Source organism: Arvicola amphibius, chromosome 3, assembly GCF_903992535.2.
Source record: "Arvicola amphibius chromosome 3, mArvAmp1.2, whole genome shotgun sequence".
Lineage (NCBI taxonomy): Eukaryota > Metazoa > Chordata > Mammalia > Rodentia > Cricetidae > Arvicola > Arvicola amphibius.
The window spans coordinates 68,917,909-68,939,701 of record NC_052049.1 but is presented as its reverse complement, the minus strand read 5'-3'; the positions used below and the strand labels follow the sequence as shown (position 1 = coordinate 68,939,701).

The 21,793-nt window shown below is 40.2% G+C and overlaps 1 protein-coding gene across 1 annotated transcript in view; it reads left to right on the top strand.

The window, feature by feature from the left end:
- Positions 1-17,173, top strand: part of Kiaa0825 (KIAA0825 ortholog) — a 471,157-nt gene extending 453,984 nt beyond the window's left edge. Inside the window, exon 21 of the mRNA XM_038324188.1 lies at positions 16,633-17,173. Coding sequence (XP_038180116.1) covers positions 16,633-16,780 — 148 coding nt within the window. The 3' untranslated portion in view covers positions 16,781-17,173. The remainder of the gene's footprint in view (positions 1-16,632) is intronic.
- Positions 17,174-21,793: the final 4,620 nt, after the last annotated feature.

Sequence of the window (21,793 nt, the reverse complement as noted above, 5' to 3'; positions counted from 1 at the left end):
AGTGTGAATTTAAATTAGGAGGGAAGCTCAGAGGAGGGGAGTAAAGTAGAACCTGCAGGCTGTGACAGTTGGATGAAAGCTGTCTAAGTAGCAAGACCTTCTTCAGTGATAGCAAGGAATTTCATTAGCTTTTCTCTTGGGAGTATGAGCTTTAGCAACATGGTACTTGACTTTCTCTGGTACCAAAAACTTGAGAATGCTCAGCTAGAATTCTCTGTTTATACTTACCACAAAATAAAACATTATTAGACATAATCACACCTTAAGTTGTGATGGCAGATGTTGACATAAACACTTGAAGAGAAAATAAGGTTACAGAGAGATATATGAAAATAATGAGACAAAAGCAGGTCAAAAATATTTTCTGGAAAAATGATAGAATTTTAGAGTATGAAAAGTAATAGGGGGATAATTGGGAATATTCAGTATATAGCTGGTGTCTAATTAAGTTGACAGGTCTTGTTTGGGGAAGACACAGCCATGTGAATTAGGCCATAGGTTAGTGCTCACACATCTGTGGCAAACATGCTACTGGAACATGCCTCACAAAGAAGGCTGGAATCACAGCATAGCTTTTGAGCTTTTGGGAACAAGACCAATTTTGCTTTACCTGTCAAAATAAATACTATCCCAATGATGTGTTCATCCATAATATGGTAATGAAATAGAAAGAGGGCATTCAAGGTGGTATTTCTGGGAGCCATCAGTACAAAGGAGGGAAAGAAATATTTATATCTAAAACTCTAAACTATGAAAGTATGTCCATGCAGTCTTTGTATTATCTCACTCATTTAACTAAAGAATAAATCAAAGGTATGGACATATAGGGTTGGCAAATGGAAATAGTGAGGGAAAAGGGCTGAATAAATGAGCAGGAGACTGGCTTTTAAATAAAAAGGGTCATAGTTTTCAGATGTTGTTCAGCTCTTAAAGCTGGATAAGAGTGATGGTTTTTCCACTAATACTCACATCTGAAATAGTATCACGTACATTTTTTAGCTAGTTCTCAAACAAGTTCCATATTCTATACAAATAGGAAAAATTCAATTCATAATTGACAAGGTATGAATTTTTTATACTTTGAGCCATAAGGCTGCCACATCAACAAATGTAATTCCTTAGCAAATATGTCTTATGTTTATATTTATGAAATGTACACAATTGACACAGAACCCAAAAGGGAATAAGTAAGCATTTTAAATACACTTTGATTTGCAAGCTCCATGCTGGGAAATATTATTAAATTAGAAACAAGGGAAGTATGCAAGCAGAATATTCTGGATCTCAATTTACCTTGAACCTTATGTTACCTTCATGGATTTTTACTACACTTGGATTTCCATTGGCTAAGGTGTTAGTTTTGCTCTGTTTTGCTTACTGTCTTTTTTTAATATATGATGTGGTGCTCTCAAAGTGAAAGTGATAAATTATTAAAACCTGAAGGCTCATAATGAAAACCAGCCATCTGGGATGGTTTCAGGCCAGTTTGTGAGCACATCCAGGAAATGGCTGTGAAGCCTGCTCAAGTCTTCCCACCACACTGACTGACAGAGCCCTGCCACTCCCCCAGACAAATGATGCATCTGGTTTTTCTTTTCTTGGATGCAGAGCTTATGACTCCTTTGTAATTTTTGTATATCAATAAGTAATGCCAAGTTCATGCCAAGGGTAGACCATAGGAGGCAATGTGTCATTTTTGAACTGAGGCTCTGTTGTTGGAACCATAAGCTGTTGTAGAAGAAATCTTATGAACTGGAGACTGCCATTCTGTGAAGAAGCACAAACCACATGAAAGACCTGGAGATCATGTTACCTGAGGATCCTTCAGATACATGGTATTGTCTACTAGATATTTAAATTAAAATGTCACAGATGAGTGTGGTCCTTTATTTGAATTTTCTGATCTGAAGCTTCAGACCCCACAGCTATTCCCATTATTACCATTCCAATAGTACAACAATTATATCTGGAACACTAATGTTAAACCAAGATCCTGAGAAGCTGGTAAGGTACTTCCCATTTCCTCGGGTAATTAAGGAGTATGACACATAAATTGCTGTTATTTTTCATGTTTGTTTAATCTATCTTTATAGGCAGAATGATATTTTCCTATATATCATTTTAGAATTGAATTTTAGTTTTATATATAATAACTGTATTTCAAAAACAAGGAGCAAAAATATGATGGAATCATATGCAAAACACAGTGCCAAAGCCTTTCCTAAATTAACGTGCTATTTATGATGACCTTAAAAAATGATATATTACCTTCCATATTTGTAGGTGAAACCCCAAGACCCAGGCAAGTTTAAGTCTCTTAGTAAAAGTCAATGAAGTGAGTGGCATGAAAGTCTGACATGACTCTAAAGTTTTATGCACTTTTATCAAGCACCATTGCATTTGAGTACTGAAAAGCAGATCTGAAGTAATAGGTCCATAGAAGTTAAAAGCCAAGAATATTAAAAAATCACAACAAGTTTTAGAAGTAATCATTTATCTTAACTTTTTTATATATCTTCTTGCCCAGATAACCTCCACACATTTTGTCTAGAAGGGCTCTGGAGCAAAATGTGAGTCATTTTCTCTATAACTGATGAGAGATATTAAGCCAGAATTAACCAGCTAAGCCATTCAGCTTATATGAAATGATACATGCAGCTTAGTGGTGTGCTCGATTCTAACAGAGAGCAGCTATGCTGCTGACTTAACAGCATTTTCTTCAGTCAACCTCCAGCCAACCAATTGTTTTGTTCTTTTGAAATCTGCCTATCTGGTGTATTTTCTAGATATTTAGCAAAAACAGTTGCCCTGACCCTGAGCCATAGGAGGATCACTGTATCATACTACATAGCACCCCACAGACATAAAGAACTTCAAGAAAAGGATAAAGGGTTTTGAGTTCAAGTCCTAATAACCTGTGACCTTTATAAGTAAAATTATCTGGACACTTGATTCTGTAAAATGAAGGAGAATGCAGCAATAGCTCTCCAAGTTTTTTTTAATACTCTTAATATATTTCAGTTCTATAAATTAATTCCACCTCTTTTAATATGTATTTCTTTTCTCTTAGTTCTGTAGTGAATTTCTCCAATAAATGACACTCTTAGGTCACCCTCTTCCCCGACAAGAGCCTCAGTATTAAAGTAGACTGAGGTGCATGGCCATGTTTTTTGTTCTAAGGAGCCTTTGGTGCAGTGAGATTCCTCTGCATTAAATGTGTTGTCTCATCACATACGTGCATCCATCTCACGCATTCGCATTGGCATCTCATAGTCTCAGTCAGTTTAAAGGAACCAGGAAAGAGTGCAAAAATAAAAACAGAATAGCAAACCTAGTAGAGCCATAATTTATAAAGTACTAAGATGAGTCCCGGAGTATTTGTAAGTCTAGGTGCTTGGTCTTGTTTGTTTGTTTGTTTGTTTGTTTGTTTGAGACAGACTGATGCAGGTTGGGGAGGGACCCGGGGTTTTGCCCCAGTACCGAGGGCCTAGAGAGTGGAGTACCCAGCTGGCTGGCTGCGCACTCACCTCTTGGTCTGAGTGTGCAGTTGCAGCCTGTGCATCATGGCTCCTCTAAGGTTGTGGGGGGATGGGTAGGTTTGGGGAAGAAGTGGGCCTTGTAGCTTACAGGGTCTGATCAATTGCAGAAGTTGGATGTCTGGATAGTTTTTAGATGAAAAAGGTGTTGCTATTTTATCATATCACACCCCAAATTCTACTGCTCTCCATTGTCTATGGCCATTCAGTGTAATAGCTTATGCTGCCACAGTCAGCAGGGCCCAAGGATCGGACCTGACTGGGCCGAAGAAGAGAAGACAGAAGATGGACACATGGACTCTCAGTAAAGCTCTCTAATGGAGAAGCCACGGCCCCCAGAAGCTAGGCATGTTTATTGTATAAAGTTGAAGAGAGAGGCAGGGTTGTGGCATACAGCTGGATTGGGTGGCAGGGTTATTACATACAGATAAACAAGAAGAGAGGAGTTATAGTTTACAGCTCTCTTAGAGGGTCAGGTCTGGATAACCTGCGTTCACCAGTCTAAGATGAGTCCCGGAGTATTTGTAAGTCTAGGTGATTGGTCTTGTTTGTTTGTTTGTTTGTTTGTTTGAGACAGACTGATGCAGGTTGGGGAGGGACCCGGGGTTTTGCCCCAGTACCGAGGGCCTAGAGAGTGGAGTACCCAGCTGGCTGGCTGCGCACTCACCTCTTGGTGTGGGGGGCAGTCCTCAGACTGTGAATATCTGGATGAAGAAAGTATGGACATCCCTGCACGCACTGCAGTCAACAGTGCATTCTGTCCCCTGAGCGCGACACTGTGAGGTCCTTGCCATGGCTGTCTCCTGTTACCAGCACGCATTCTCTCAGGACTCTACAGTCCCCACTGTATGAAATGAGTTCCACACATTTATATACTATAAAAGTTCCTGAAATACCATCCTAAAGGGTAAAAATGACTTATCTTGACACATTACATTTATAGACCTGTGAATAAACAGCGCTATGGTTATAGTAGATGTCACTCATATCTTAATAAAGGGGAATGTTCTACCTCAGCACTAAGTGCTGGCCAGGTAGTGTGATCTTGCTCCTCTGTCTAAACTCTAAATTCCTTAAAAGTCTAGCATTGGAAATGAAGTTTCTGTGGAGAGGTCAATGATTTACTATTAACAGAAAAGTTCCGATCCCATTACCACTGACAGCTATGTCCCCATTTATGTTATTTTTTGAGCCATAGCTATTTAAAACATTGCAGTTAGCTTACTTACTTGTCCCATTTATTGACACATAACTCTCCTATTAAATATATAGAACAAATCACATTAATTAAAATAAATTGCTTGGGCAGTTGAGCTGTGCTGCAGATGTCTCCAAAGGCTATAAATTCAAATTAATTAAAGGCTGCTTGTCCCTGTGCTTGAGAAAGATTCCTTTTTGTGCATTAGTCATAACTAAAGAAACCAACCATCTTGCAAAAGGAAATTCATTTGAGTTGTTGAAGAAATAGCCACATAAATGGATATTTAGCTAGTTATAGTAATCATGTAACAAAATCTTGGCTGAAGCAAAGAAATTGCTTTTTCACGCTGGCAAGTGTAACTGTTCTTTTGTATTGAAGGTGGATTTTAAAAAGAATATCTCTATTTGATTCTATGTATTATATGCATTTAGATCTATTACATTTAGTTCTGTATTTATATGTATACATATGTAGAATTCCGGAAGGGGTGTGTGTGTGTGTGTGTGTGTGTGTGTGTGTGTGTGTGTGTTCCATGTTAACAGATCATGCATAAGATAAACAGGCGACCCTTGCCTTCTGGATATTAAACTATTCAGTTAGGTGAAAATATACTGGGAGCACTAGAAACCCACTCTGTTTATATTGAGAAATGCCTGTGTGTTATAACTGTCAAAGACAAGGATGGGATGATCTCTTATGGTGTTCTGTAAATGTTTCATAAAAGTTCTCCATAACATTAAAACATCCCCCTAAACTTACACACCTTAAGGAACTTGTTAGCAAATAAGTTGAAAGGATCTCAGACATGGTGGCATATTCCTGTGATCTGACAATGTGAAGGCTAAGGACAGTTGTGAGTAGGAGGCCAGCCATGGCTATCTAGTGAATGGAAGGCTAGGCTGAGTTACACAGTGAGGTACTCTAACACACAAAGCCTCCCTCCAACCATTTATCAAGGTGAAATATTTTCCACCTGTCATTCCTAAAAGTACCTACTAAAAGTCATAATTAAGGATAAACACAATCCCTAGAATTGGACTATTACAGGTTTGGTATAAAGTTCAGAAGAAAATAAAATTCTTGAAGTATTAAATATTACAGCCTATAAGAAAATTTTAAATGTTTTGGTGAGGATAAGGCTGATCAATAAATCAACTCTTTTCACATTATATAAAAAGATTATTTGATTTCTCTGTAACTAAATTAAACCAAAGAGGATGGAACAAAACTATGCAATTTTTTTGAAACTTAGAATTTAAACCATAGGCAAATGTGATTGCAGAGTCTCATTATCTGAACAATATTTTAGACAGGGGACAGGTTTTATTTTTAAGCATGCAGAGACTGCTCTATTGTTCTGAGCGGAATGGGAGGTAGAAATACTAATGTGGTGCTATGGTGTGACTCACCTTCTGCGTGCTTGTCTAGAGAGCAACATCAACACCTCAAGCTGGTGCTATCATCCCAGCACTGGATAGGTGGGGTAAACAGGGTCAGTTAAAGCTATCCTATGTACAGTGGACTGGGTTGGGGAGCTACTGCCTCACTTCAAGTAGATTGCTCTCTTTTAGACTAATCTTCTCAAGCATAATACACCTTTATATTTGCATGTCCCCTCCCTAAAATCTGTTCTTTGGGGCTCAATGGTATGCAGTCATGTCTTAACAGGACTGCCTTCGAAGAACAGTACAAATGCTATTCCTTCCAGTGTCCCTATAATTTAATAATAATTTCACTACTCAAATATCTCAGAATGCTTTCTGTCTTAATGTTGAGAAAGGGAAGAAATAAATGTTTCCCTGGAGTTCCTTTAGGTTGCTTCACGAGTCAGGGAGGAGATGCCGGAATGATGCCTTCCTCACAGACAATGGAAGTGAAGGCTGAGGAAAAAGCACCAGCTCCTTTTATGACCACTGACATGTCACACCTACACTGAAATACTGGGGGAGATTGTTAGAAGATTTTGTGGCTGTATTTGGGATAATTATTCAGCCTTGCCCATATGGTAAATTCTCAGACTATATAAGCAACTAAGGACAGAGTCATCTCCAGTCCCGCTGGCTTAAATTTCCTACCTAGCACAGTATTCTGAGCCACCATGTGGTTGCTGGTAATTGAACTCAGGTCCTCTGGAAAAACAGTCAATGCTCTTAACAACTGAGCCATCTCTCCAGCCCCCTAGCACAGTATTCTGGACTCAGCACATGCTCAGTGTATGTTTTCTGGATGACTGAGTAGATTAATTACTTGTGTTAAAACTCTATCTGAAATATGGCTCTTGTGATTTATTTTAAATAGACCCATAACCAAGCAGATAGCTCAACCATGAGCCCTATGCCTAAAGCCCAACAAAACAGCTAATTTATAAAGCCCTTTTATTTCAGCCTTTTCAGAAGAACATACTACAATTTATTTTTATTATTACTGCTCATTGAGACAGGTTGAAATTTTTAGTTTATTCTAGTATAATATGTGACTTAAAAATTTTAAAGATTTTTTACTTCTATTGTATGTGTATGAGTTTTTTGTTTACAAGTATGTATATTTACCACATGCATTCAGTGCCCTCGGAGGCCACAAGAGGGCATCATATTCCCTGGAACTGGAGTTAAAGTTAATTGTGAGCTGCCACGTTGGTGCTGGAAATCAAGTTGGGGTATGCTGGAAGAATAGCCAGTCCTCTGAACCACAGAGCCATCTTTCTGGCCCTTGGTGATTTAGAGATTTTGTTAGCCACAGTTAGAGATGTTTTGCATGGGCAAGAATGCTAATCACATGATAAATAAAATTAAATAATTAAATACTTTTATAATATTTTATCAGTTTGTGTTTGTTTGTGCAGGTGTGCAATTGTGTGTGTGCATACATGTGTGTGTATGTGTGTGCACATATGTAATGGTGAAGATACCAATACCTGTGGACATGCAGAGTCAGAAGAAGGTGTCTAGTCCTCTGTAATTGAGGTTTCAGGTGCTGTGGACAGCTGACTTGTCATGTGGTTGCCAGGTTATGAGTTCCCATGCTCATGACTACACAGAAACTCATCAGCATTGAGCCATCTCTTCAGCCATAACTGCCTCTTCTGTTAGAAGAATGTGGATATGCCTAATAGATGAGGAGGTCTTCAGAAAGATGCTTTTGCATATTATTAAATTTTAGGATTCATAAAACAAGTGTTGATGTAGAAACCAAGGAAAGGAAGATGAATTTCAAAAGCTGTCATCTTGTTATTTGTATAATTACTAAGTAATATTTATTTGAGTTACCAACTGCTACCCATTGTGTTACTAGAACTTCCAGGCTATTTCAATTCATCTAAATATAGTGTATTGACATCCACAGTTCTGGCAGACACCAACCAGCAGCTATTCTGTGAGTCTGAGGTGTGGAGAGTGTGGTGTATGGAACACTGTGTTGTTAGAAATATGCTCTCTGAGCCAACCTAACATATTTGAACATTTTTAGGTGGTGGGAGGCATCATGGTGGAGGACAGGAGCAGTTTGTGTTTGTTTGCCTGCCTGGTTGCTTGTTTTGGAGAAGAAGTAACATAATTTGGCTCATATTTTAGAAAACTGAATCCATGAGCAATTTCTCTGAATTATGGATAGCCAAGTAATATTTCTACTTTATGATCATTAAAGTGCATAATCAAATATTCTCTGGATTAGACAGTTGGAAAGGACTTTATGAAAGATGGACTGTACACATAGTCTGTGGAAGAATGAGCTGGATTGAGGTGAATAGAAAGGAATTTCAGATGGCCAGAGAACAAAGTAAGACATATAAGCATATAAAACCTAAGGAAGAGGCAATACAGATGACAATTCTCTCTTTGAAGAAAGGCAGTAGAAGCAACACAGATTGTGACCAGGCTAGAGCATGAGACTTCCAACCCTCCCAGTCAAGGTGCCCATTGATGGTTCAGTTCTTCAGGGTCATGGGATTGAGATGTGGACATCTCTGAAGTTTTGAACTGCTGAATTAGAGATGAGGTCAATGAGAGATACATAGGTGTGAGAATGTCTTCAAAATGTGTTGTGCCTGCTCTGATGGCAGCTGATGCTTGCACAGAACTGGGTGTGCTGTGCCTGCACTGATGGCGGCTGATGTGTGCTCAAAGCTGGGAAGGAGAGGCAGAGTGTTTCCTTGAGTGCCAACCCTGTGTAGTGATTGAGGGCTGTGATGTCACCATCGATTTCTAAACACACATAAATTTCTTTATCTAAACGATATTAATAGACTTAAAGTAGGAACAAAAATGATAATCAAGAAGCTTAATTTAGGGAACTTGGGGATAAGGATGAAGAATGATTCATTATATCTTAGAGTGCACATGAACTACCAATGAAGAGACAGGAGCTGAAGGCATGGAAGCAGATGGAGGAGAGATGATGTCTGCGACCCAGAGAGAGGCTCATGTGCATAGAGCATCAAAATAAAGAAATTGGTTACTTGCTATACCATGCAGAGGAGAAGTACAAAAGGGATTTTGTTCTAGAGGAATAAAATCCAATATGACTTCACCATTCACGGACAGTCACCAACTGGTGAGACAATTTCAAACCATTAACTGGACCAGATGGTTAATGTTTTAATGGAATAATCAACTAATAAATAACTATAAAGCACTTTGTAAATACAAAGAGTCACATAAATGTTTAATAATCATATTAGGTCTGGAGGCTTACTTCAAGTTACACTTTTATATCAAAGTATTTTATTGGCATTTCAGGAGAAATGCTGTAATATAATCAGATGCCATATTATAATTAATTGTATCTAAAAATACAACAAAGGGATGATCAAAAACAGAACAACTTCAGCCAGTGTGGGCTGAAAAGAGTGGATCAGCACTCAATGTTCCCTTCACAGAAGACAAGGAAGCATGAGAGCATGATCAATGTGTAACGGCGACGAGGGAGACCACTGCCAAATGTAGAACCTCACTTGCCTATGTATTTGGAAGAGAATTTGTCAGATAAAGCAATGAGAAAGACATGATACAGTAGGAAGGGCATGGATACAGAGACTGAAAATCCACTTAGTTCAAGTAGAACCTGATAAACTAGTTGTAACATTTTATGAGGCACTTGGCGTTCGCAGCTCACCTACTCCTTCATATGGCAGTGTCCCCTGTTTGAAAATTGAGACAATCTGACTCACAGAAAGATTGAAACACTTTTCTAGTATCACATATTTAGAAAGAGATACAATCAGGATCCAATTCCAAACAATCCGGCTTCAATAACTTCTCAGATAAATCATATAATTCTAATTAGATGAAACATTCATTCCTTCTTCCTGCCTCTAAACATGGCTGACTGATGTCACCGCAGCCATCTAGGGACCATGACGTGATGTAAAAGACAAGGAAACCACTGGGACAGCAGATCTGCCATGGGTCTACTTGACCAGCAGCTGCAGTCACTTCCCCTTGATCTGTGAGGAAAGGAAGACCCTCTAGAGTCACACCTTCAAGAGCAGAAGATTGTTACCCTAACAAAAGAGCAGAGAAATCTGAAGACAGCCCTGGGTACTTGCTGGGAACAAGGCCTGGATTTGTTCTATGTATATTTCCTCATTTATCATCACTGCACTTCTGTGAATTTTCATTTTATAGATGGAAAATCAGCCCCAGTTCCATTCTGCCCCAATTCACATGTTTTAAGGTTCAAATTTAGGCAGCACCCTGCCTGCATTCTGAGGAATCAGACACTTAGGAAATTTCAATTAAAATGAGAAAATAGAGAGGGATTCTTACTATTTTAATATTCTGATTACTATTCAATGTGGTTGGAGCTTCCAGAACAAATGTTTCTCATCAGGGGTACTATGAACACTTTAGGAGGACATAATTTCATTGTGTACCATTGATATGCACTAAAGTCATTGTCTGTCTTATTCCCTGGGTCCCACTGAAACCACTAAACACATGTCAGGAAAACACCCTGCACATTTCTCAGTCTTCCTCAGCTACAATGGCCTTTCTAGAACTGAGACTGACAAACTTCCTTGTGAAAAGTCCAAATGGTAAGTATTTCAGGTTTGTGGGATGTGGGATCTTGGTGGTCTCCATCATAGCTGGTAAGCTCTGCTGCGTGGGATCAATCACAGAGGACACAGATAAACGTGTGTGTGGCAGTCAGTGTTCCACTCACACTCTTTGGGGACTGTCACACAGATAAGACACTGGGACAGAGAGGTGCAGAAGCTCTCCTGAGGAGACTCAGTAGCAAGCACTAGGCTCCTTGTCCACTCAAAGTCAGAGTAATCTCAGGGGTTAGGCTCATGTTTGAGACACAGTTGATTTTACAGATTTTAGCTGGTTTTCTTCTGGCAGAAGACTATGTCTCAGAGAACTTCTCACACTCCAGACTGTGCTCTTCTTGGTCTGTCTGGTGTCGGTTGCTCTTTCCTACCCTAAAGACCCTGCCGGTCTTGCATCTTTGGTAACTTGGATTGATGCTATCATTGACCTATGTCATGATTATCACCAGGAATAGCTCTCCCTATTGGCACTGACACACTGACGTCTTCCCTCAATACAAGATTCCACAAAACCACTCGTCAGAAGAGCCATTCACTGATGTGTAACTTTTATTTACCATACCTTAACTGTTCATAGGAACATAAACCAGCCATTGCCCATTAAAGTGAAAAGGAATATAAAATACTGAGCCCAGGGTCTGATACTTTCAAGAGCACTAAGCAGTAGATTATGTTAGGATGTTCGGAGTGGCAAGCAGACACTACTACTGGTCCTGCTGTAACTAGATAACTGAAGGAGGATTTGTGAAGGCTTACAACACCCAAGTCAATGAGAATGGAACTGATGCACAGGTCGACTACTGACACTGTGGAATATCTCAGTAAAGGTTTTATGTAGATTCTCTAGTGTGTTATATAGAAAAGGGACCCATAGCCAAAGATGGTCAAGCTTCTCTATCCCACCCACCCCAGGAGATATATGGATGGGAACTCTCCTAGAAGGTAGTAGTACTTATATAGACCAGTGGGGTCTTATGGAATTCTACTGCTCATCAGTATATAAGGCGCAGCAAAGTGGGAGTAATGTTGAATTTCCTAAACAATAGTAGGCAGAGAGAGGATTTAGCAATATTTAGAGACAGGCTTTGAAGTCAGGAGGAACAAAATAGAGTCACCACATATTTACTACAAAGCTTTTCTGTGAGCATCAGAATGCACTGGTTCTGATAGCTTCTGATTTCTGCTGGGAAATGCTTCTATCACAGATATTTACTATATTAGGAGAAACTAAAGAGAAAGATTTGAAATGTATTGTACATTGGTATTTGACAAATTGGTAGATTCGTTTCCCTCCTGGTAATTCTTCTGACAAAGTGATTTTATTTTGCCTTGTATTAGTAGTTAGAGATAAATTTCTCTTAGCACGTTGTGAGCATGAAATGTAGCATGCTTCTGACAAACATTTCAAGTATCTAGTACTTTTGTTTAACAAGAATAAAATAGAAAATATAATTTATTGCCTGTTTCCCATTTGTCATTATTTCTTATCCTCATATAAAATGATTTCTTTTTAATAAACACAAAGCAGAAATAAGAGGGCTTTGGTAGGTAAATAAGTTTGTTTAATATCATTAATTACTAACAGCTCAATTATACTGTGAAGTGCCATAATTGTCATAAAGCTTAAAAAAACTTGTCATGGTTTCTATAATTTATTTAAATTACATTAATTATACAGATTTTAATGAAGAAGAGAGACTGCTTTTAATCCTCACAAGTAGAGACAATGATCAAAATATTTATGTGTATATTTCATATTCTATTCTGTTGACATTCTTGACAAGACCAGACTGGAACAGACCAGTCTGGACCAGACCGGTCTCTACTGGGCTAGACCAGTCTCAACCAGACCAGATTGGACCAGGTCAGTCTCAACGGGACCAGACTGGATCAGACTGGACTCAGGCATTACCAGCACCTTTATATGGAAGAAGAAGGGACAGGCAATAATGTTGGAATTACCCATAAAAGTATATGATCCTTAGCTCTTCTATTTAATTTCTAACACAATTCAGGATATATTTTTCAGAAAACAAAATGTGTAAGTTTTTTTTTTTTTAGTACATGGAATGAAACCAAGTTCTTCTATATGCTAGGCAGACCAATGATTGGGATGAACCATGAGCCCCAAGTATTTTCTTATTGCATTGTGCATCTGTGTGTGTGTCTTTGTATCTGTTTGTGTGTGTCTCTATGTGTGTAGGGGGGGTGTCACATGGTATGTGTGGAGGTCAGAGGCTAACGATCAGGAGTCAGTTCACTCCTCCTACCACGTAGGTCCTAAGAGTCAAAGTCAGCTTTCTAAGCTTAGTGGTCACTGAGCCATCTCAGCTACCCATGGCCATTATTTTGAAGATTAATTGATGGTATCTATAAAACTGTCTTAATATCATGGACATGCTTGACATACCATACATACGTCAACCCAATTTCTAGAGTTCACATCCAAAATTATTTGGGCAAGTAGCTTTGTGTGCCTCAGTTCATTCTCATTCAGAGAATCAAAGTACTAAAAGAGAAGGATGTAAAGTGTTCAAAACAACCTATAGCTAGTGCTATATAACTTTTCCATCACTTATCTGCCCATTGTGGAGTTCAGTGTTATAGACATAATAATAATATCCCAATATACCTTTATGAAATAGTAGACATGCTTTAACATTAAAATGCCATGTGAGGCATGGTGGTGCACACCTTTAATCCCAACACTGAGGAGAGTGGGGCAACAGAATCAAGAGTGCTAAACCAAGGGGGCTGGAAAGATGGCTCAGCCCTTAAGAGCACTAGCTGCACCTGCAGAGTCCCTGAGTCCAGTTCCCAGCATGCACACTGTGGCTCACAGCCACCTGTAACTCCTCATCTGGGGCATCTGATGCCCTCCTATAACCTCCACAGGGACCAGACACTCATGTGGCAAAAAGAAATATATACAGGCAAAACATTAATACAATAAAATAAGTTAAGATATATTTTTTAGTGGGCAGTGGTGGCACATGCCTTTAATCACAGCACTTGGGAGACAGAGGCAGGTGGATCTCTGTAAGTTCGAGGCCAGCCAGGTCTACAAGAACTGGTTCCAGGACAGGCTCCAAAGCAACACAGAAAAACTTTGTCTCAAAAAACCAAAAAGAAAAGAAAAAAGAAAGATGTATTTTTAAAAGAAGAGTTCTAAATCAACTTGGGCTGCATAGCAAGTTCCAGGCCAGCTTGGGATACTGACTAGATACATTCTCAAAGCATTTAATAAACAAAATAAACAATATAAAACGTAACTTCCATTAAAGTAAGTACAAGGTGGCCTTGTGGGATAAATTATAAACTGTAGATGGAATGGCGGGCTGCGTCCCGACACCCGGCTAGCTTTACACCCGAAATAATTACATGGAAACTGTATTTATTTAAACACTGCCTAGCCCATTAGTTTCAGCCTCTTATTGGCTAATTTTCACATCTTGCTTTAACCCATATTTAGTAATCTGTGTAGCACCACAAGGTGGGCTTACCGGGAAGGATCTTAGCCTATGTGCATCTTGGAGAAGAGAGCTATGGCGACTGACTATGGCAACTGCCTGAAGCGTCTGCCTCACTCCCAGCATCCTGTTCTGTCTACTCCACCCACCTATGTTCTGACCTATTGGGCCAAGCAGTTTCTTTGTTAATTAACAAATAAAAGTCCTCCATCAATAAACCCTAAATAATTGATTTTAGGGGTATTTTCTCATCTGATGTGAGTTTTTAGCATCATAGTATATTAAGTGTTATACCTCTGGAGGGAAAGGTGCCCTGGCCATCAGAAGCCCAGAGATACCTACATCTCTGTTACAGTGGGGGGTGGTTTCCCCACAGGAATGCAGCAATGGGGATGCATTCCTCACAGAATGCAGCAGTGGGGATGCATTCCCCCACAGGGATGCAGCAGTAGGGGGTGGTTTCCCCACAGGAATGCAGCAATGGGATGCATTCCTCACAGAATGCAGCAGTGGGAATGCATTCCCCCACAGGGATGCAGCAGTAGAGGGTGGTTTCCCCACAGGGATGCAGCAGTGGGGATGGATTCTTCACAGAATGCAGCAGTGGGGATGCATTTCCCCACAGGGATGCAGCAGTGGGGATGGATTCCTCACAGGGATGCAGCAGTGGGGATGCATTCCTCACAGGGATGCAGCAGTGGGGATGGATTCCCCACAGGGATGCAGCAGTGAGGATGGATTCCCCACAGGGATGCAGCAGTGGGGATGCATTCCTGTGGGAATTCCTGTTCTGCTCTGCTAGGGAGTTTTGCTGCAGAAATGTAGCAACTCTGCACCTGCTCAGGCAAAAGTTGTTGCTTCTCTTCTGCCCTGCTCAACTCTAGAGAAAGAGAGTCACCTCATTCAAGAGATTCACTGGGAGGGAGGAATCCTGGAAAGTGGCTGCCTCCACCGGGATGGAAAAAGGCAAGCCCTAAGCTGAACAGGTACAGGGCAGAGTTTATCCAGGTTGAGGTTTTAGGATCAAAATTGGTCATATTTTAATCCCTGATCATGGACAAGCTCAAAGATTGGCTGGATTCATCTCAGGGATTGGTTGGTTTTGTGTTCAGGGATTGGTTAGTTTTCATGCCGAGTTGGACAGGGCAGAGTGTATTTCTTTGGCTCTGGTCTCAGGGTCAGGATGTGTTTCTTTCACTCTGGTTTCAGGGCCAAAGTGAGGGTCCATCACTGTCCCCTTTATCCTACACAGTAGGGAAAATTATTTCATCTTCAAGTTGTTTTAAAGTTCGAATAGATGGTGCTCTAATTACAACCATGAGTGATCAGGTAGAGAGCTTAAAGAGGCCCTAGATATGTTAGTTTTTAGATCCACACAAGATTGCTGATATAAAGATCTAGAAGGTGAGAAAAAGCCCAGGTAGAAGGGTGTCTCCAAAGTCCCGTCCTCTCTGAGCTTCCCCTGCTTCTGACATGTATGTTACTGCTCATCACTGGCCAGAGAGTGCGGACTTCAGAATCAGAAAGCCGCATCCTGCACTCATGCACTGTGTGTGTCTATTTGTTAACTGGTGGCTCTGACCCCAGAAACACAGAGGAAAGGCATTCAGTGGAGCGCTCTTGTCCGTGGCCCTGGGGACAACAGGGAGCCTTTGACAGCAGGTCTTTCAGGATGTAGCAGCCCAGGGCTTTGCATACCCTTTAAAATACTACATAATGGGAAGTAGCTCAACAAATGGTAGAAAAACTTAAGAGAAAAGAATAAATGAGTCCCTCCCTGTTGGAATTCTAGATATAGTGCCTTGTCAAGTTGGAAGCTGGTGTGTGTTAGTCTTCAAGGAAATAAGCAGTAAGCATGCTTAGGCTATCATTTTAATATTATGAGGTTATATATTTATATAGGTCTAGGTTCTTAAACTATGCTCTATAGTGCCTAATTGTCCAGGATCAGAAAGGATTCAAGCTGATGTTTATGGAAATTTGCTAATCATTGTTTTTTTGAAGATTAACTTATTCCCAGTCTAGGAAGAGGTTGCTGCCCCTTCAGGCATTCAGTTGATGTCTTTTTTTTTTCTGCAAACCTTCCTAAGTTGTAGCTCTTTACACATTCTACACTGAAGGAAATGTATTATGTGCATTTTTAAATCTGGAAAATACAGAAACCCCATTTGACACAATCCCGTAAGATTTTATTTTCCTTTCCCACTCTGAAGCACGCCTGAAGTAGTGCCAATGAACTGTTGCCCAAAGGTGGTCAGCAGACAGTAAATAAGGAAGGTGGCACTTCAGGAAACCAGGGGCCACAAACCCACGCCTTGAAATAATGATTATTGGTGGAAAGTTATAAAAATACTGATTTTATTTTTTTTCTTTTAGATGGGAAATGAAAAGAGATGAAACTCTGGAGGAGAAAGAAAAAATGATGCTGGACTATTTAAAACAAATTTGTAGCATACAAGAGTCTTCTCCGTTAGACAGCACAGGCGCAAGTGATCTGCAGAAAACAGCGACAGCTTTATTTTAGGAAACAGTCTCCTGCGATGGAGGCTTTCTCAGAATCAGAGGACTCGCACATGTGCCACAGAGCGCAGCCATCACCGCAGTGATGCACTGAACTGTAAAGAATGAGAGGCTCCGTGCTTTGACTTTAGAGATAATTGCAAACGTTTTTCTTTCCCAATCTTTCTCCTTATATGATAAAACTGCTGCCATCTCGTGTTCCCTTTGAATTATGGTTTTTTTCTTTCCTTCAATATTGAGGCATCTATGACAACAGGAAAATATTTGTAAATATTTTTCTTATATAATATTTGGATGTTACATTGATTGGAGTCCCACCCCACACCGGAAGTCATCTGAAAATTACAATTTGATTTGGTAACTGAAGCCTAAGAACAGATCTTAATTGCTGATTGGACCCATCCCCCTTCCTGTATAATTTCTTCCTCATCCACTTCATCTTTTTTGTTTGTTTGTTTGTTTTTTGTTTTTCGAGACAGGGTTTCTCAGTGTAAGTTTTTTAGAGCCTGTCCTTGAACTAGCTCTTGTAGACCAGGCTGGCCTCAAACTCAGAGATCTGCCTGCCTCTGCCTCCTGAGTGCTGGGATTAAAGGTGTGCGCCACCACCGTCCGGCCCATCCACTTTATCTTAATCACACCTACAAGAAAGCCATCCCCAGCACTGTTAACTTCAGTCTCGGGACTCACGTCTTAGTTGTTCTACTAAGTCTCTTTCCTCTCAAGCTTTCACCTTGCACCAAGTGGCTCCTTTCGGCTCAAGCCAAAAAAAAAAAAAAAAAAATGGTAATTTTTCCCAACCGAAAACCATCTTTATTTCAGAATTATATTCAAAATTTAATCTTTTTTATCCTTCATTATCTACAATGGCTGTTGTTCGTTTTTTACTCTTTTTAGTCTTCCGGCGGGGTTGGGGTCATCACCCAGTTCCCAGATAAATATATGGATATATGGAGGCCTTTTCTTACTTATGAATAAGTAAGCCTTAGCTTGATTTGTTTCTACCTAACTTTTCTTAATTTAAATTATTCTATCTAATTTTGCCTCTGGGTTTTTTTTTCTTTACTTTTCTTTTTTTTTCATGGTTTATTTTTTTATATTTAAAAATTTCCATCTCCTCCCCTCCTCTTCCAACTTCCCTCCCCTCCTCCTCCCCCTTCCCTCCCCTCCTTCTCCACCTTCCCTCCCCTCACCTCCACCCATACCTCCCCTCCCTCCCTCTCAAGGCCAAGGAGCCATCAGGGTTCTCTACTCTATGCTAAGACCAAGGTCCTCCCAACTCCCCCCAGGTCCAGGAAGGTGATCGACCAAGCTGAGAAGGCTCCCACAGAGCCCGTCCATGCAGAAGAATCAGAGCCCAGCGCCATTGTCCTTTGCTTCTCAGTCAGCCCCCGCTGTTGGCCACATTCAGAGAGACGGGTTTGGTCGCATGATCCATCAGTCCAATTCCAACTGGAGTTGGTGATCTCCCATTAGTTCTGTCCTACTGTCTCCATGAGTGAACGCACCCCTCATGTTCCTGACTTTCTTTCTCATGTTCTCGCTCCTTCTGCTCCTCATCAGGACCTTGGGAGCTCAGCCCAGTGCTCCAATGTGGGGCTCAGTCATTTTCTTCATCTATCGTCAGGTGGAGGTTCTATGGTGATATGCAAGAAATTCATCAGTATGGCTATAGGAACTGGCCTTTTCAGGCTCCCTCTCCTCAGCTGCCCAAGGAACTAACTGGGGGCGTCTCCCTGGAAACCTGGGAACCCCTCTAGGGTCAAGTCTCTTGACAACCCTCACGTGGCTCCCTAAATTAAGATATATGCTTCCCTGCTCCCATATCCACCCTTCCTGTATCCCAAGCATCCCATTCCTCTGAGCTCCCTCCATTCTCCCCTTCACGCTTTTCTCTCCCCATCTTCCCTTGGCCCAGTCTCACCCAACCCTCAAGTTCCCAATTTTTGCCTGGCAATCGTGTCTACTTCCAATATCCAGGAGGATTACTATATCTTTTTATGGGAGTTCACCTTCTTATTATCTTCTCAAGGATCCCAAATTATAGGCTCAATGTCCTTTAATTATGGCTAGAAACCGATTATGAGCGAGTACATCCCATGTTCATCTTTTTGGGTCTGGGTTACCTCACTCAGAATAGTGTTTTCTATTTCCATCCATTTGCATGCAAAATTCAAGATGTCATTGTTTTTTACCGCTGAGTAGTATTCTAGCATGTATATATTTCACAGTTTCTTCATCCATTCTTCCACTGAAGGGCATCTAGGTTGTTTCCAGGATCTGGCTATTACAAATAATGCTGCTATGAACATAGATGAGCAAATGCTTTTGTAGTATGATTGGGCATCTCTTGGGTAGATTCCCAATAGTGGAATTGCTGGGTCCTGGGGTCGGTTGATCCCGAATTTCCTGAGAAACCACCACACTGCTTTCCAAAGTGGTTGCACAAGTGTGCATTCCCACCAGCAATGGATGAGTGTACCCCTTACCCCACAACCTCTCCAGCAAAGGTTATTATTGGTGTTTTGGATTTTAGCCAATCTGACAGGTGTAAGATGATATCTCAAAGTTGTTTTGATTTACATTTCCCTGATAGCTAGGGAGATTGAGCATGACCTTAAGTGTCTTTTGGCCATTTGAAATTCTTCTGTTGAGAATTCTCTGTTCAGTTCAGCGCCCCATTTTTTAATTGGGTTAATTGGCATTTTACCGTCTAGTCTCTTGAGTTCCTTATATATTTTAGAGATCAGACCTTTGTCAGTTGCAGGGTTGGTGAAGATCTTTTCCCAGTCAGTAGGCTGCCTTTGTGTCTTAGTGACAATGTCCTTTGCTTTACAGAAGCTGCTCAGCTTCAGGAGGTCCCATTTATTCAATGTTGCCCTTAATGTCTGTGCAGCTGGCGTTATGCGTAGGAAACGGTTCCCTGTTCCCATTTGTTGTAGAGTACTTCCCACTTTCTCCTCTATCAAGCTCAATATGTTCAGATTGATATTGAGGTCTTTAATCCATTTGGACTTGAGTTTTGTGCATGGTGATAGATATGGATCTACTTTCATTCTTCTACAGGTTGACATCCAGTTATGCCAGCACCATTTGTTGACGATGCCCTCTTTCTTCCATTGTGTACTTTTGGCTCCTTTATCAAAAATCAGGTGTTCGTAGGTTTGTGGTTTAAGATCCGGGTCTTCTATACAATTCCATTGGTCAACTTCTCTGTTTTTATGCCAATACCAAGCTGTTTTCAATAGTGTACCTCTGTAATAGAGTGTGAAGTTAGGGATGGTAATGCCTCCAGAAGTACCTTTATTGTATAAGATTTTTTTGGCTATCCTGGGTTTCTTGTTCTTCCATATAAAGTTGATTATTGTCCTCTCAATCTCTGTGAAGAATTTTAATGGGACCTTGATTGGGATTGCATTGAATCTATAGATTGCTTTTGGTAGAATTGCCATTTTTACTATGTTGATCCTCCCAATCCACGAGCAGGGGAGATCCTTCCATTTTCTGGTATCCTCTTCAATTTCTTTCTTCAAAGACTTAAAGTTCTTGTCAAATAAATCCTTCACTTCCTTGGTTAGAGATACTCCCAGATATCTTATGCTATTTGTGGCTATTGTGAAAGGTGATACTTCTCTGATTTCCCTCTCTGCTTCCTTATCCTTTGTGTATAGGAGGGCGACTGATTTTTTGGAGTTGATCTTGTAACCTGCCACGTTACTGAAGGAATTTATCCACTGTAGGAGTTCTTTGGTGGAGTTTTTGGGGTCGCTTATGTACACTATCATATCATCTGCAAATAATGAAAGTTTAACTTCTTCCTTTCCAAATCGAATCCCCTTGATTCCCTTATGTTGTCTTATTGCTATTGCTAGAACTTCAAGCACTATATTGAAGAGATAAGGAGAGAGTGGACAGCCTTGTCGTGTTCCTGAATTTAGTGGGATAGCCTTGAGTTTCTCTCCGTTTAATTTGATGTTAGCTGTCGGCTTGCTGTAAATAGCTTTTATTATATTTAGGAATGACCCTTGTATCCCTAATCTCTCCAAGACCTTTATCATAAAAGGGTGCTGAATTTTGTCAAATGCTTTTTCAGCATCTAATGAGATGACCATATGGTTTTTATCCTTCAGTTTATTTATATGATGGATTACATTGATAGATTTTCGTATGTTGAACCAGCCCTGCATCTCTGGGATGAAGCCTACTTGATCGTAATGGATAATTTTTCTAATGTGTTCTTGGATTCGGTTTGCCAGTATTTTATTGAGAACTTTTGCGTCAATGTTCATGAGTGAGATTGCCTGTAGTTCTCTTTCTTGGTTGAGTCTTTGTGTGGTTTAGGTATCAGGGTAATTGTAGCTTCATAGAAGGAATTTGCCAGTGACTCTTGTGTTTCTATATTATGAAATACCTTAAGGAGTATAGGTATTAGGTCTTCTTGGAAGTTCTGGTAGAATTCTGCATTGAAACCATCTGGTCCTGGGCTCTTTTTGGTAGGGAGGTTTCTGATAACAATTTCTAATTCTTTGCGACTAACAGGACGATTTAGAGCATTTACCTGGTCCTGGTTTAACTTTGGTATATGGTATTTATCTAAAAAACTGTCCATTTCTTTTACATTTTCCAATTTTGTGGCATACAGGCTTTTGTAGTAAGATCTAATGATTCTCTGAATTTCCTCTGTGTCTGTGGTTATGTCCCCCTTTTCATTTCTGATCTTATTAATTTATGTGTTCTCCCTCTGCCGTTTGATTAGTTTGGCTAAGGGTTTGTCAATCTTGTTGATTTTCTCCAGAACCAGCTTCTTGTTTCATTGATTCTTTGGATTGTTTTCTGTGTTTCTATTTTGTTGATTTCTGCCCTTAGTTTGATTATTTCCAGTCTTCTACTTCTTCTAGGTGAGTCTGCTTCTTTTTTTTTTCAGAGCTTTCAGGTGTGCTGTTAAGTCACCAATGAATGCTTTCTCCGTTTTCTTTAAGTGGGCACTTTGTGCTATGAAATTTCCTCTTAGCACTGCTTT